The sequence below is a fragment of the Musca domestica genome, unplaced genomic scaffold (assembly GCF_030504385.1).
Source record: "Musca domestica strain aabys unplaced genomic scaffold, Musca_domestica.polishedcontigs.V.1.1 9, whole genome shotgun sequence".
Lineage (NCBI taxonomy): Eukaryota > Metazoa > Arthropoda > Insecta > Diptera > Muscidae > Musca > Musca domestica.
The window spans coordinates 7,963,979-7,979,544 of record NW_026712435.1 but is presented as its reverse complement, the minus strand read 5'-3'; the positions used below and the strand labels follow the sequence as shown (position 1 = coordinate 7,979,544).

Genomic DNA, 15,566 nt, shown 5'->3' with positions numbered 1-15,566 from the left:
TTGAGGCATCAAATGAACGAAATCGCTCGGAAATATATATGGGAGCTATATCCAAATCTGAACCGATTACAATATAATTTGGCAAACTTATTTTTGTTCCAAATTCCGTTACATATTCCAAATTTGGAGACTGTATCTTCAACCAATCAATAGATATGTGCATATAAAATATAATTTTTTGGGAGGTACCTCCGATTCTGATGCTATATCTCCAATTCCAAGTGGAAATTCAAAAATGTATATAGCCTATGTTACTTTCAGGCGATGTTGCAGTATATATGGAAATTTTCAGGAAAATCTATTCAGCGGTTTTCGAGTCCATAAATTACAAACAAACAAACATACAAACATTTTCCTCTTTTATAGATATAGATTGTATATATTTCGCTATATATATATCCGATATATTTATATATCATTAAAAATATTCGCGGTTTAATGGAAAATTTGACTTTTATTTATCACAAATGCTATGGTCTATTTTACCCACTAAATGTTACCCAATGACCATCAAAATTGGAAGGCTTCTGCCCAGCCCAAAGCTCTAGCCCCATGCTAACTTTCGCTTCGATTAGTCTATAATTGTGACCTGTAGAGCAACTGCAAAATCAGGAAATTTTTCAGTTTTTGGTCCATTTCAACCCCTAAATATTATGCGATCATCACCAAAAGAAATAGGGTTCTATTCTGACATTAACCCCACCTCCATTTTCAATTTCGTGAGGATCGGACCATAATTGCGACCTGTAGAGTGATTACAAATTAACATGGACAGACGGACAGACGGACGGGCGGACATACATAGCTAGATCGACTCAGCTCGACGAGATAGGAAGATCCATATATACTTTCCAATGTGGGAAATCAATATTTCGTGGTGTTACATAATTTTTGGCCCAATCAAACTTATAATACCCCCAACACATTGTGTTGTAGGGTATAAACATGTTATGTCACCATGTCAGAGCTTACATTAAGAGTACATGCAGATACAAAAACTGTGCATAAATTGGTTTAAATGTTTTCATAAAGTATTTGATTAATATTGGCCTACCGGTTCAGAATTGAAGCAAGCAAAACTTCAATTTTACTTAAAAGTACAAAAAATGGTAACAGCCGGGGTTTTATTGGGAAAACGGAGAACCGCAAATGTGTGTCTTTGATTAGCTTTGCCGGTATACTGGCGTTTTGCGTGGCTACGACTCGTCGGATGAGGTGTGGTTCTTGCCAATCTGGGACATTTCAGTTGACAAAAGAAAAGATACAAAATCATACCGGTCTTAGACCAACTGAATGGGGTTTATTTGTGTTGTGAAGAACCTGAAATATGTCTAACAAACAAGAAGTAAAGCTATATACCCTAACATTTATATCGAACTCACCTTTAACATTCGAATCAGCTTTCCCCTAGCGGTTCTCCTGCTAGGGAAACTGCCCACCCACCGAGATTACCTCTCGCCATGACACCTCCATTCACAGGGTGCCCCATATTTCACCCCTTCACTTACCCATCTATCTCATCCCTACCACTTTACCGTGGTACTCCCTACCGAGTACATTGTTTTCAATTTCAATTCTACAAATGTATTGATGTTTTTTGTTTAACAAAATGAATTTTAGTGAAAATTAGATGAACATCAAAAACAAAATATTAAAAAAAATCAAAACAAACTACATTGTTAATAAAAAATGGATTTCTTGATTTCAATAATATATTAAATGTTGTTCTTCTTTCTTCGTTTTCAGGCAACCTCTTTCTTTTCAGCTAATTTCTTTTCAGGCAATCTCTTTCTTTTCAGGCAACCTCTTTCTTGTCAGATGACTTCTTTTCAGGCAATATCTGACGGCTGATAAAGATTATTTAGGCTTGATCTGGATGCGGCCCTTCCCAATGTGTAAGTAAAGTGTTTAAGTTTGTGCATTGTAATTACATTCGGAAAACACTGCAAAACCATTTATAACGTTTCTTTTTATACCCTACACCACAAGGTGGTCAGGGTATTATGTCTTTGTGCATTTGTTTGTAACAGGCAAAAGAAAACGAGATAGACCCATAGTTCCTTTTGATGATTTGCATAGAATCACTTTCTGTCTTGATTTGTGCATGTCAGTCAGTCTGTCCGTCCGTCTGTCTGTCCATGTATTCTTGTGCGCATTTATTATCCGATTGAGATGAAATTTTCCAAACAACATTTGTTTGGCCCAAGGACGAACCCTATTGAAATTGGAGATAATCGGTAAAAAAATTAGATATAGCTCCTATATATATCTTCGTCCGATTTGCCTTTTATTGTGCACCAAACGTGTAATATCAGCCCGAATAGTATAGAATTTTGCACATACAACCAAATTAGGCCTGAAAATAAGTGTGCCAAATTTGATCGAAATCGGTTCAGATATAGCTATAGCTCCCATATATATTGTTCATCCGATTTGTTATTTTTGTCCTCCGCAGCCGTAATATGCACTCTGTAACAACAATATTTGGGGAAATATATCAAATGCAGTTCAGAAATACCTTTGCTAAATTTTATCGAGATCGGTTCAGATTTGGATATAGCTCCCATATATATCTTTATCTGATTTCAAATTATTTTGCACCAAATGGGCAATACAAGTCCGAATTTAAAAGAAACAAATGCTTCGGCATATTTAGTCCTTTGAACTTTAAATTATAATTGCAATCATGGCGTGTATGATTGAATTCTTCCATAAAAACTTTTAATTGTTATGTGGAGATCTACTATTTTTAGAAAAGGTCAAACAATGCAGATCGGGACCGTACAAATTTTTGGCGAACTAGGACAAAAAAAAGGTCCTTTACACTGGCTTGAGCTCAACCCTGAGTGGAATCCTGTACCCAATGTCGTAAGTAAACACTAAACTTAAACAGTAATTTAACTGACAGTACTACAGTCCTACAGTACAAGTTGGAAGGTACAGTCTATGGGAATTATACCAGAGACTTGTCAGACTGACAAAGCCGCTATTCTGGGCCTCCCTCCTTGGATTGGACGGTGTTGGTGTGGCTCCCGATGTAAATTTTAAGATTGTTTCCAAGTTTTGTGTTCGTTTAATGTTTGTTTAATATTTAAATTTTTCAGTTTATCTCCGCAGAATTTAAGTTTAGTTGTTTAATTAGCTATATTTAATCTTTCTTCAAACTTTTTTTATACCCTCCACCATACATAGTATGGAGGGTATATTAAGTTCGTCATTCCGTTTGTAACTCATCGAAATAATCATTTTAGACCCAACAGAGTATATATATTCTTGATCAGCGTAAAATTCTAAGACGATTTAGCCATGTCCGTCCGTCTGTTGTAATCACGCTACAGTCAAAACGAAATAAGATATGAAGCTAAAATTTTGCACAGATCTGTCTTTTGTCTGCAGACAGGTCAAGTTCGAAGATGGGCTATATAGGTCCACGATATCGTATAGCCCCCATATTACGGTACCCCCGATATTCGGCATTTTGATTATTTTAGCCACATTTTCTAATGGAATTGTTTGAAATTCCACACAAGAAGTCCCTTCTGTGTACTTTACCCCCTGAAAAAGAATTGTTTATATAGGTCCACGATATCGTATAGCCCCCATATAACGGTACCCCCCGATATTCGGTATTTTGATGATTTTAGCCACTTTTTTCTACGGAATTGTCTGAAAATCCACACAAGGAGTTCCTTGTGAGTACTTTAACCCTTGGAAGAGAATTGTCTATTTAGGTCCACGATATCGTATATCCCCCCTATTACGGTATCCCCCATTATTCGGTATTTTGATGATTTTAGGCACATTTTTTAACGGAATTGTCTGAAAATCCACACAAGAAGTTCCTTGCGAGTACTTTACCCCCTGAAAGGAATTGTCTATATAGGTCACATCAGCCACATTTTTTAATTGAATTGTATGAAAGGAGTCCCTTCTGAGTACTTTACCCCCAGACATAGATTTGTCTATATAGGTCCACAATATCGTATATCTCCCATACATCGGCAGCTTCCGATGTTAGGTATTTTAAAGATTTTAACTGAATTTTTAATGGATTTTATTTATTTATTATTATTATTATTATTTTTTTTTTTTTGAAATATTTCTAATTCGTTTCAAATGGTGGAGGGTATTCAAAGTTCGGCCCGGCCGAACTTTCTGCTTTTTTACTTGTTATGTTTAAAAACAAAACTTGTCGGTTGGCTGGAGCAACACAACCAATCTTCTCACCAGTGGAAATCAAAAAGGACTATTTTCCTGCGAAAATTTGCCACTAAATTTCTGATTGTCATCTTATTTTCTTTTGCCTTTTATACCCTCCACCATACTATGGAGGGTATATTAACTTTGTCATTCCGTTTGTTACTCCTCGAAATACTCATGTCAGACCCAACAAATTACATATATTCTTGATCAGTGTAAAATTCTAAGTCGATTTAGCGATGTCCGTCTGTCTGTCTGTCCGTCTATCTGTTGTAATCACGCTATCTATCGAACGAATTGAGATAGAAGGCTAAAATCTTGCACACATGTTTATTTTGGAAGTAGGCAGTTTAAGTTCGTAAACGTATAGCCCCCATATAACGGTACCTCCCAATATTCGGTATTTTGACGATTTTATCGTCATTATTCGCTGGAGTAGTTTCAAATTACATATTTACAGTTCGTAATGGGAACTACAGTATGTGACAGAAAATTGTCTATACAGGTCCAGGTCTTCATATAGGCCCCATATATCAGTACCTCCCTATATTCGGTATTTTGACGACTTTAGGTACAATACTCACCGAAAATGTTTGAGGTGTCGTATTTGAAGTTCGTAACGGATTCTACAGCCTGTAACAGAAAATTTTCTATGCAGTCCAGGTCTTCGTATAGCTCCGATATAACGGTACCACCTTACGATATTTTGATTGATTTTCTTCAAAAGATTTATTATATCATTAATCTGCTGGAGAGACGCTTGTCAAACATTTTTTCAAGGTACGCATTTTTTCCACGAGTGGAAATTTCCACAGAAAATTGCAAACAAAAGAGGCAATATTTTCAAAATGTTTGTATCGGCAGAAAAAATGTTTAACAAGTGCCTCTTCAGCAGAATTTACAATTATTAAAATACAAAAATATGTTCAAAATGTCAACATTTACACCAAAAGTTGAAAACGTGAATGAAAATTGTAAAATTAGTGATATAATTATTCTTCGGGAGAAAAACAATAATTTCTTCTATTCATATTAGTGAGAATTTCATGTATTTTTGTATAAATTTCCATTAAAATCAACAAACAAAATTTTTGAAAAAAGAAATTATTTTACTATGAATTACGAAGCATGCCGTATAAACGAGTTAATTCGTGAACCTCATTCTGAGAGCGAACAACCTGATTGAAAGTGTAAGGAGAACATAGCATTAAGCAGTTCCATTAAACTAATTCGTTTCGGAACAACACAACTCACAACACGATAGGATAAGCTAGTCCCACGGCTCATTTAAAGAATATGTTCAGTTTGATTGTGTATTCCTCATGTCTCATTCGTAAACAACAGGGTACTCGGCGTTATGAGTTACGCTCATTCGTAAACAGCAAAGCACCCCGGGATTTGGCTTTCTGTTTATTTTTTATCGGGTATTCCTTTTCGGGCTTCATATTCGTTTCGTTGGGGACGTCTTTCATTTTGGTTTCCCACGCATTCGCTCTGTTCTGCAACAAACGGTTGGTTGTGATCAAAACAATCCTCAAAGTAAGGAAAAAAATAATTAGATGGAAAAAATGAAGTAAGAAACAATTATGGAATTATTTATGGAGGACAATTGAATATTGTTTGCCGCCGAACTGAGGCGTCATTGTCAAAGACTTATGGTTGTGTTGTGATTTTTGTTGACATTTGAATATTTGTGTGTTCTAGACTTTACGTAACACTTACCGGATCGGCGGAGGGGGCATTGGTTAAGTGCGTATTTACAATTATAACTGCATATGAATCATGAAATAGTGTGCTTTTGGACTGACAGCATGCTTTGGACATATCTACGCCTTGCCATATCAGATGCCTCCACCTGTTATAGCATTTCAAATATTTACATACAATACACGCTTAGCCCTTTGCCGCCGCCAGTAGTTAATCGTTCCATTTTTGTACTTCTCTTTGCAGTTGTTGTTGCGTCAATTTGATTTGAATGTCAGATTTCATCGCATGCTGTATTCTCGTGTTGTTGTCAAATAAGAGAGAGCGAAGAGGACGGAGGAGCACTAATATATTTGTTAGTAATACCAATTGAGACGGTAACCTCATATGTGTGGAGAACAATACAAATGAATTTAAGGCAATAAACAGCAAACACAGCAGCCGCACTCATCCTAATTTGTTTGGATCGATTTGATTTGCTCATTGCTGGCTGCCAGTCACATCTGACGATTTCGTTGTTACGCTGCTCCATGCCGACACAGTATATATGGCTTCCAATGCTAAGGTTGGCGAAATTGTACTCGTAATTGCTGTATCCGTATTTCTGTACTATTTCTTTTGGGTATCAATTCTGCCGTTTATGCTCATTGACGAAGGTAAGTTGGAACTAAGACATGAATTCAATAGAATCAACATATCAATAATGTTCGCCAACCTTTGCATATTTTAATTATTTCCAGTACACATTCGTCGGTCCAAAAACAAAAATGTTGCCAAGAAGCTAATTTTAAATGAATGAAATGAAAATAATATTTATTAAGATTATGAGTTCAGTATCAGTGACACGGCAGTATTCCGCTAGCTAAATTATGAAATTTCTAGTTTTTCCTCCAGTGCCCCCACTTTGGTTCACTGATAAGCGTTTTAGAATGATATATAGACGCTAAGGTAGGCAAAAAAGTTTGGACGAATAGACTACTTCTTGACTTATACATTTCCGGCGTAGTCCTGGGTAATCCATATAGTTTGCTAAGTGGTCCAATATGCCCATTTTTGTGCCATATTAGAAATATACGGCAGATAAACTTTAATAAAATTAGCCTTAGGCCACAATGCAAAGATTTCTACATTTGTCCAAGTCGTGGTTAGATGAGAAATAGTTTAAAGATATTCTATTGAACCGTTTAGTCCTAAATTTAGTTTGCCAAAAGACGTCGCGAACACCTATCAATAAAGTATTCATACGCTCCTCCATGCATTCATTTCATTATCAGTGCTTTAGAATCATGCAAATACATATTTATAAAGCTTGTTAGAACAAAATACAACGTGACATCTAAGATTATTGTAGACTTAATAACATCTCATAAACAGGAAAATATTTGCATTTACTGCAATAATGATAGCGCAGTGATAATCTTAAATAACAATAATAATATTGATGTGATTTATTTGGTTGCAGGCAATCTGATACATTCGTTCTTTCCCCCATTGGAATACGCATTCATACTACCGGCTATATTTGGAGTCCTCTTTTTGGGTGGCATAGCTGTATTCTCATTGTATCACATTTGGGATTTTATACGAACAAAAACGGTATAAGCGTCCTGATTGCAAGTGCAGCTGGAGCAAAGCAAAAGCATCACCAGCAATATTTAAAGAGGCAAACCTTTCCCGAACTGCAAAATGCCACAGTGGCTGGTAATAGGAATATCTGGCGTTACGTGTGGCGGCAAAACAACTTTAGCTCACAATTTACGAGATTATTTTCAAAGCTACCGCAATGCAACGCTTTGGAACACACCATACACGGTTAGTGATGTACAACTCATATCTCAGGATGATTATTTTCTTCCTGTAGATGATTTGCGACACAAGTGGGTAGAACCACTGAATGCTATTAATTTTGAGTTGCTTACATCGTTGGATATGAAACAAATGCTCTCTGACATAACATGGACAATGAAGGGACGCTATTTGGCAGGGGATCCAATGGAGAATGTGGACTACAATAATGATATGGTCCTTTACAGTGGCAAGTTGGATCACTTCCCTCCGCAAACGCAACAGTACAACACCAACTACATTGGTCAGCAACATCAGACGACACACCATGACAATATTCATAATATTTCATCGAAATCCGCTCCCAACAAGTACGCCTATCACCAGCATTTCGCCCAAAACACATCATCCCATCATCATAATTTAACAAACAATTCGAATCAGAATCATTCAACGGCACACATAATGCGCATCAACTCACAAATGATGGCCCAAATGAGGGATAACAAAATTAACATCTTGATTATAGAAGGCTTTATGATTTTTAATCAGCCCGAGCTGCTAACACTTTGTAACATAAAGTTTCACTTTCATTTGCCGTATGAAAAGTGCTTCGAACGCCGCCGCAAACGCACCTACGACCCTCCAGATGTTGTGGGTTACTTTGAAATGTGTGTGTGGCCACATTATGAGAAGAATTTTATGGAATTTCGAGATCGCAAGGATATAACATTTTTAAATGGCGAAATTTCTAAGGACAAGATATTTCGATTCGTCTTGAAACGTATCGTACACTACTTCGAAGAGCGTTGTGATGTGGCATGTCCCCCGCCCCAGAAACTACTTGGGATACCGAGCTGTAGCAATGGTAACATGACAAACAACTGTCTTCAAACATGTCCTATGGAGCAACAGTGAACACTAGGATATCCATTTAATCGCATTACATGTACAATAATCGACAATAGGGTCGATTATCCAAAGTTATTTGTAGAGATATATTTTATTTCAAATTATTTCAACAGATTAAGGTTGAAAATGTCTCATCATACACATCTATTTTTTGTGGTTAAGCCCGGTGCACATTTTATGTAAATATGTATAAAATACTATTATTTTTAATTTACATGTATAGGTTTTATATATGTATGTATATGCTATTAATACCCAACATACCAAAATGGCTTGAGAATAATATTACAATAAGCTTATGAACATAAGCCTTAAGCTTGAGAAAATCTTGAGAAAACATTGAAAAATGTTTGTATAACAAGTATAGAATAATCGAAACGGAACCCTTATTTATAAGCTTATACTTGAAATTGTAGAATATGCTTACAAAAATAATATTATAATAAGCTTATTTTTGTAATAGTATAAAATATTATTTTTTTTAGTTTTTAATCATTTTTAACGTTTTTTCTTGATGGACATCCCAGTAGTCACTGCCGCATGTGGCCTTGATACCCTGACGCTTTCTTCTCCCTTATTTGAACTTCTGCATCTCTTCCACTAAGACTACACATTTATTGAATTCCTGCAACTTTTTTGATGCTTCCAATCTGAAATGGGATTGGAATAATTTATGTGAAAGATTCCCGGATTTATTATTCATCCATACCTTAAGGGTTCGGTCCACAAATGGGTCCTAAATTCGCGTGATTTTGTTTTTTGCCAAAGAAAATAATTTCTTGCTGACAATTTTCACAAAAAATTAAAACTAATTTGTCAACAAGGGACAGACTTGAGAAATGTTTGTGGAACATAAGTGTTCCTCAAGCATTGTTGAAAAATTATATTTTTATAATATTGTTCTCAAGCTGTATTGTATTTTTGGTATGTTGGGTATTCGAATGGTACTACTACTAGTTGTAATCTAAAAAATATGAATAAAACTTAAAACATGGAAGAACTGTTTCCCATAAATATAAATCAATTGAAAAACATTATTTAAAGGTGAGATTTGGACTAAGGCTCAATAAAGGTGAGAATACATAAAACGCTTTTTGGTTGGCTTCTTCGTAGAGGAACAAAGGAGCGTAGCGTAATTAGAAATATTCTTTATGTAGTTACACCAATGTGAACATAAATTCTAAACCAAAATTCACAACATTAATACAATTGATAACTAGTCTGCAACAGAGGGATAGACAATTATTTTGATCTCAAGATATAAAAAACGTTAATACCTGGGGAAGTTTTAATCCAATTTAAATCCCACATTTATATCCGATTTAGAGATTGATTTTGGATAAATATTATGCGCAGTGCGAGTCCATCGAGTTCACGAAATCTTCTGTGGCATTTAGGGAGCCAGGGAAAAATTAAAATTTACAACAACGCACAATGTTTACAATTTTAATGAAAAAACGCAATTTATCATGTTTCAAAAATCCAAAGTTCTGATTGGTGCAAACCATGGTACCGTGGTGCAAACCAATTTGCCCCAAATTTTATACTTCAAATAAATTCGCCCTGATAACAACTTTGACATATCAAGTTTCCAAAAAAGTTACTTTGTTGTGATTTTCGCCTATGTTGCTACCTGGTATTTCTACCATAGACGTGCCTATATTGGGGAAAACCCACAAAACATAAATGGAATATTGGATTTTCTTCATGGTAGAATAATTCAGGTAACAGCAAGTGTTGTTGTACAACAAACGTAGCAACAACTACATAAAAATTTATTTTTGTACGTAATACAAGTGTCTGAGTTATATGTCCAAAAATGTAAAGAAAACAATTAATTTTCAATATTTTTTTATTTTAAAAATATATCTTTTTTGGAATTTGGAATTCTCAATTGAAAATGCAGAAGAATATTTCTTAAAATATTTAATTTTAATGCTTTCGTACCATGGTCGTACCATTCCCCTGAATGTATAGTTGTTAGCTGTAGGTCCGAATCTCTTAACACTTCAAGTAATCGCTAAATAATCGTGAAGAAAGCAACATCCAAGGTAGAAGAATATAGGTATACGCATCGACACGACTGCTGGGACAATGAACTGTCAACTGAACTGCTCAGTAGCTTCTTGAAGGAAAAGATGTTCAAAGGAAAATATGGCAAAACGTTTTCGTATACTTCAAATAACAGTGCCTCCTGACATTCGGTAATTTGTCGTATTAAGCCATATTTGGAGTTCATAATGGGGTTTACCATCGTAAGGTAAGAAGGTAAAGCATTTTCCTAAAACTATTGAAACACAGCCCTAAAGTTATGCCCCATTTTTGACAGAATCATTCAAAATTAAATGCAACAAGTAATCATTTATTTGATATTTTTCCTCATTTTCAAAATGGATTTTCCTTCAAAATTTTAATCAAACTGTTCAATTGCATGTCAAAACTGGGAAATTTCGCCAAAACGTGTAATATTAACGTTAACTTTTCCAATATTTAAAAAAGAACCGGTCTTTAAATTTTGCGGATGTTTCTTAAATGTGCGTTGACTTAAAGAAAATTTATTTGAAAGATTATATTATTGAAAATTTATTTTGGCTGTAACTTATGCATATATTCATGTTAAAATTATACAATGTAATTCATAGGTGTGTCTGGTTACTTTTCCTGCAGGAATTGTCCAGCAAAATTTTTCTGAGAGAGTAAGGTAGTTTTATTATTATTTTTTTTTTTTTTTGCAAGGAAAATGCGAAAAGTAAACAGACGGAATTCCTGCAAAAGCTTGCAACTAATCAGCTGATTTGTCAAAACAAACCAATTTGTCCCCTATTATAAGAATAAAAAGAAAGGAAGCACCATCAATTTTACAAGTTTTTTAAATAAAAAGAAAATTAGCAATTAAACAAAAATATGAGCAATAAAAGAAAGATAGATTTTATGTGTTCTCCGGAGCCCTTTACATTTTTTACTAATGGCGTTTGTCTAAAAACGTGGGAAATAGCCTTTTATTTTCTTATTACATATTAATATTTACGCTTTTCACATTTTGTTTATCTCAAAAAACAATTAGTCTTGCCCATTCCAAAAAAAAATATTTTCAAATTGAAAGCACAAAAAGAAATAAACAAACAATAGAAAACATCTGATTGAATGCCGATGAATGTGAAGAAGAAGAGTTGCAAGTGATTGCAAGAAGAAATTTGTCCAGCAAGAATTTGCAAACTCTCACTGAAAGAACTGTCAAAATTTTCTCTCCGACAGAACTTTTGGGTTAACAGACGACTTCCAGTAACAATTTGTAACAATTGTTACAAATTTTAGGTAACCAATAACCAAAAGTAACCAGTAATAAAGTAGCGTTTGTAACTCCTCCAAATACTCATGTCAGACCTAACAAAGTATATATATTCTTGAAACGTCTGTTGTTATCACGCTATCTTTCGAACTAATTGAGATAGAAACATATGTTTATTTTGCCAGTAGGCAGGCCCGATATTCGGCATTTTGATTATTTTAGCGACATTATTCACCGGGATTGTTTCAAATTTAGTATTTGAAGTTCGAAATGGATACTGTGACAGATGTCTGTGACAGAAAATTGGGAACAACTCTAGTTTAGTAAAAACTCTTAGATTTTTTCGAAATTTTTTCCAGAGGTAGGTATTTTTACGCTGATCCCGGGAAACTATTTTTTTCTTGGGGGACGGACCCGGGACCCCAGATTTTTGACCCGAAAGTCCGGGATCAAGACCCCGCCTGGACCCGGATCCACTTACCCGATATAGACAATATGGGTATCGATTGAAAGCTTATGGAAATACCTATCCAACAAGTGGTCACATGAAGGGGTAAATTCTCATGGTTCGGAAGTTATAGTCAAATTATCGATTTTTTGGACCCGAATTTTTTATGAAACCCCCAAAAAGTCAAAAAAGGGCCCATTATGGGGGTCAACAAAATTGCTTCCAAATTATAGCTGACATTCTTACCTTTCCAAAATGCTACAATTTGTGCTAATACCTTTTTCGGTTCCAGAGATATGGGTCTTTCCATCCGCATAACCCGATTCTAACCAGTTCATTAAAATGATGTTTTTAATAAAAAAAGTGTTTATTTCGCGTAGCAGTCGTCGGAATAACAAAAGTTTTCTAAATTTGGCACTTTTTGTAAATAGCCGGCCTTCGGCCGGGGCTTGAGATTTTCTCCTCTTGGTATGTCCTACACCGGATAACGCGAACCAAAGTTTCCTAATTTGGATACCTTTTTTTAGGTAGCCGGCCTTCGGCCGGGGCTTGAGATTTTCTCCTCTGGGTATGTCCTAAACCGGCTAACGCGAACCAAAGTTTTCTAAGTTTGACACTTTTTGTATATAGCCGGCCTTCGGCCGGGGCTTGAGATTTTCTCCTCTGGGTATGTCCCACACGGGCTAACGCGAACCAAAGTTTTCTAAGTTTGACACTTTTTGTATATAGCCGGCCTTCGGCCGGGGCTTGAGATTTTCTCCTCTGGGTATGTCCCACACGGGCTAACGCGAACCAAATTTTTCTAAGTTTGACACTTTTTGTATATAGCCGGCCTTCGGCCGGGGCTTGAGATTTTCTCCTCTGGGTATGTCCCACACGGGCTAACGCGAACCAAAGTTTTCTAAATTTGGCACTTTTTGTAAATAGCCGGCCTTCGGCCGGGGCTTGAGATTTTCTCCTCTGGGTATGTCCCACACCGGCTAACGCGAACCAAAGTTTTCTAAATTGGATACCTTTTGTAAGTAGCCGGCCTTCGGCCGGGGCTTGAGATTTTCTCCTTTGGGTATGTCCTACACCGGCTAACGCGAACCAAAGATTTTTGAATTTCATTCTTACGCAAAATATACCTTTTTTATTGTTATGCGGATGGAAAGACCCATATCTCTGGACTCAGTAAAGGTATTAGCACAAATTGAACCTTTTTGGAAAGGTAGAAGTGTCAGCTATAATTTGGCATCAATTTTGTTGTCCCCCATAATGGACCTTTTTTTGACTTTTTGGGGGTTTTATAAAAAATCCGGGTCCAAAAAATCGATAATTTGACTATAACTTCCGAACCGTAACATCTTACCCCATCATGTGACCACTTGTTGGATAGGTATTTTCATAAGCTTTCCAAAGATACCCATATTGTCTATATCGGGTAAGTGGATCCGGGTCTAGTCGGGGTCTTGATCCCGGACTTTCGGGTCAAAAATCTGGGGTCCCGGGTCCGTCCCCCAAGAAAAAAATAGTTTCCCTGGATCATGGTTAAAATACCTACCACTGAAAAAATTTTCGAAAAAATTGAAGAGTTTTTACTAAACTAGAGTTAAGCCGAAAATTGTCTATGTAGGTCCAGGTCTTTGTATAGGCCCCATATATCAGTACCTCCCTAAATTCTGTATTTTGACGATTTTAGGTACAATACTCACCGAAATTGTTTGAGATGTCGTATTTGAAGTTCATAATGGATGCTACAGCCTGTGACAGAAAATTGTCTATGCAGGTCCAGGTCTTCGTATAGCTCCGATATAACGGTACCTCCCTATATACGGTATTTTGATGATGTAAGCTTCATTATTCACCGTCTATTTCAAGTTTGGAATTTGAATATGGTAATGGCTTATAACAAACAACACCTATGTAGGTCCACGTATAGTCCCCAATATAAAGGCTATATTCGGTATTTTTAAGATTTTACCATAATTTTTAGCGGATTTTATTTTTTGAAAATTTTCAAATTCGTTCCAAATGGTGGAGGGTATTCAAAGTTCGTACCGGCCGAACTTAATGCTTTTTAAATTGTTATTTTTACGAAAAACATTTCACTCATCTCGCATTACGGAATTATTTTTAAAATTATTTAAAAATAAGTAACCAAAGGCTACAGTCGTGCGGGCCGACCATGTGATACCCTACAACACTAGAATACATGTGGTAGAAGTCCCCTTATATCCAAATCCATTTTGGAAGATTTCGCTTTTGAAATTATGTGATAGAGCACTGCCCAGTTATTACCCTTAGTTTTTTGACCAGGGACATTTTCCCAATATTTACGCACTCCGTCATGCTGTTTTTTACAGCTAAATATAATCCAATAGTCATCCAAAATGCTAGACTTCTCTCTTGCAAAATTCCGTGTCAAGTGGTTTCAATTGTGTGATCAGGAAATTTTTTCTGGTTTTGGTTCATTTGCAAGAAGCCCCTTTGTATCTCCAAATTTCGACTAATCTATATGATTTGCTTGTCTACAATATTTGGCTATATTCGTCAACAAAACCAGCATAAAAAAGTCAGAAGTTTGTCATATGTAGGTAAAATGGAAATGTTGCTACTTTTTTCACCCAAAAGTAGTGGTCCATTCTACTCGCTGTCCTAAACTCATTGCCCTAAACTCATTTTTGGTTGTTGGTCCACCCCTAGATATATGCGGACATATTTAAAAATAATAGGCCTAGCCCTTCTGAGCATCTTTTAATGCGATATTTTTAGATTTTATTCTTTTATGCCAAGAGGGCATTCTGAATTGGCAAAATTTGTCAAAATCTGTCCAGCCGGTTTAATGAAAAATTTGACTTTTATTTAACACAAATGTTATTGTCTATTTCACCCACTAAATATTACCCGATGACCATCCAAATTGGAAGGCTTCTGTCCAGCCCTAAGCTCTACCCCATGCTAACTTCTGCGTCGATTGGTCCATAATTGCGACCTGTAGAGCAACTGTAAAATCAGGATATTGTTCAGTTTATAGTCCATTTCAAGTCCTAAATATAAAGTGATCATTTCCAAAAGCAATAGGCTTCTATTCTGACCATAACCCCACCTCCATGCGCCTTCGTGAGGATCGGGCCATAATTGCGACCTGTAGCGTGATTACAAATTCATACATAGCTATCTCGGCGAGATAGGAAGATCCATATATACTTCCCTATGTGGAAAACCAATGTTTCGAAGTGTTACATA

The 15,566-nt window shown here is 35.9% G+C and overlaps 2 protein-coding genes across 2 annotated transcripts; both read left to right on the top strand.

Moving 5' to 3' along the window:
• The first annotated feature begins 5,798 nt into the window (after window positions 1-5,798).
• LOC101896573 (uncharacterized) lies at window positions 5,799-7,506 on the top strand. The gene is made up of 3 exons (XM_005183178.4): window positions 5,799-5,949; window positions 6,151-6,560; window positions 7,367-7,506. The coding sequence occupies exons 2-3, from the start codon at window positions 6,452-6,454 to the stop codon at window positions 7,504-7,506; spliced, it is 249 nt and encodes an 82-aa protein (XP_005183235.1). The 5' UTR covers window positions 5,799-5,949; window positions 6,151-6,451.
• An 84-nt stretch (window positions 7,507-7,590) lies between these two features.
• Window positions 7,591-9,621, top strand: LOC101896880 (nicotinamide riboside kinase 1). Its single transcript, XM_005183179.4, has one exon. The coding sequence runs from the start codon at window positions 7,591-7,593 to the stop codon at window positions 8,605-8,607; it is 1,017 nt and encodes a 338-aa protein (XP_005183236.1). The 3' UTR covers window positions 8,608-9,621.
• The last annotated feature ends 5,945 nt before the right edge of the window (window positions 9,622-15,566 follow it).

Bases quoted from the DNA above. Each gene is read 5' to 3' on its own strand.
- LOC101896573 (XM_005183178.4), top strand. From the start codon at position 6,452: ATGGCTTCCAATGCTAAGGTTGGCGAAATTGTACTCGTAATTGCTGTA. The intron at 6,561-7,366 runs GTAAGTTGGAAC...ATTTGGTTGCAG, and splicing joins GTTTATGCTCATTGACGAAG to GCAATCTGATACATTCGTTC.
- LOC101896880 (XM_005183179.4), top strand. From the start codon at position 7,591: ATGCCACAGTGGCTGGTAATAGGAATATCTGGCGTTACGTGTGGCGGC.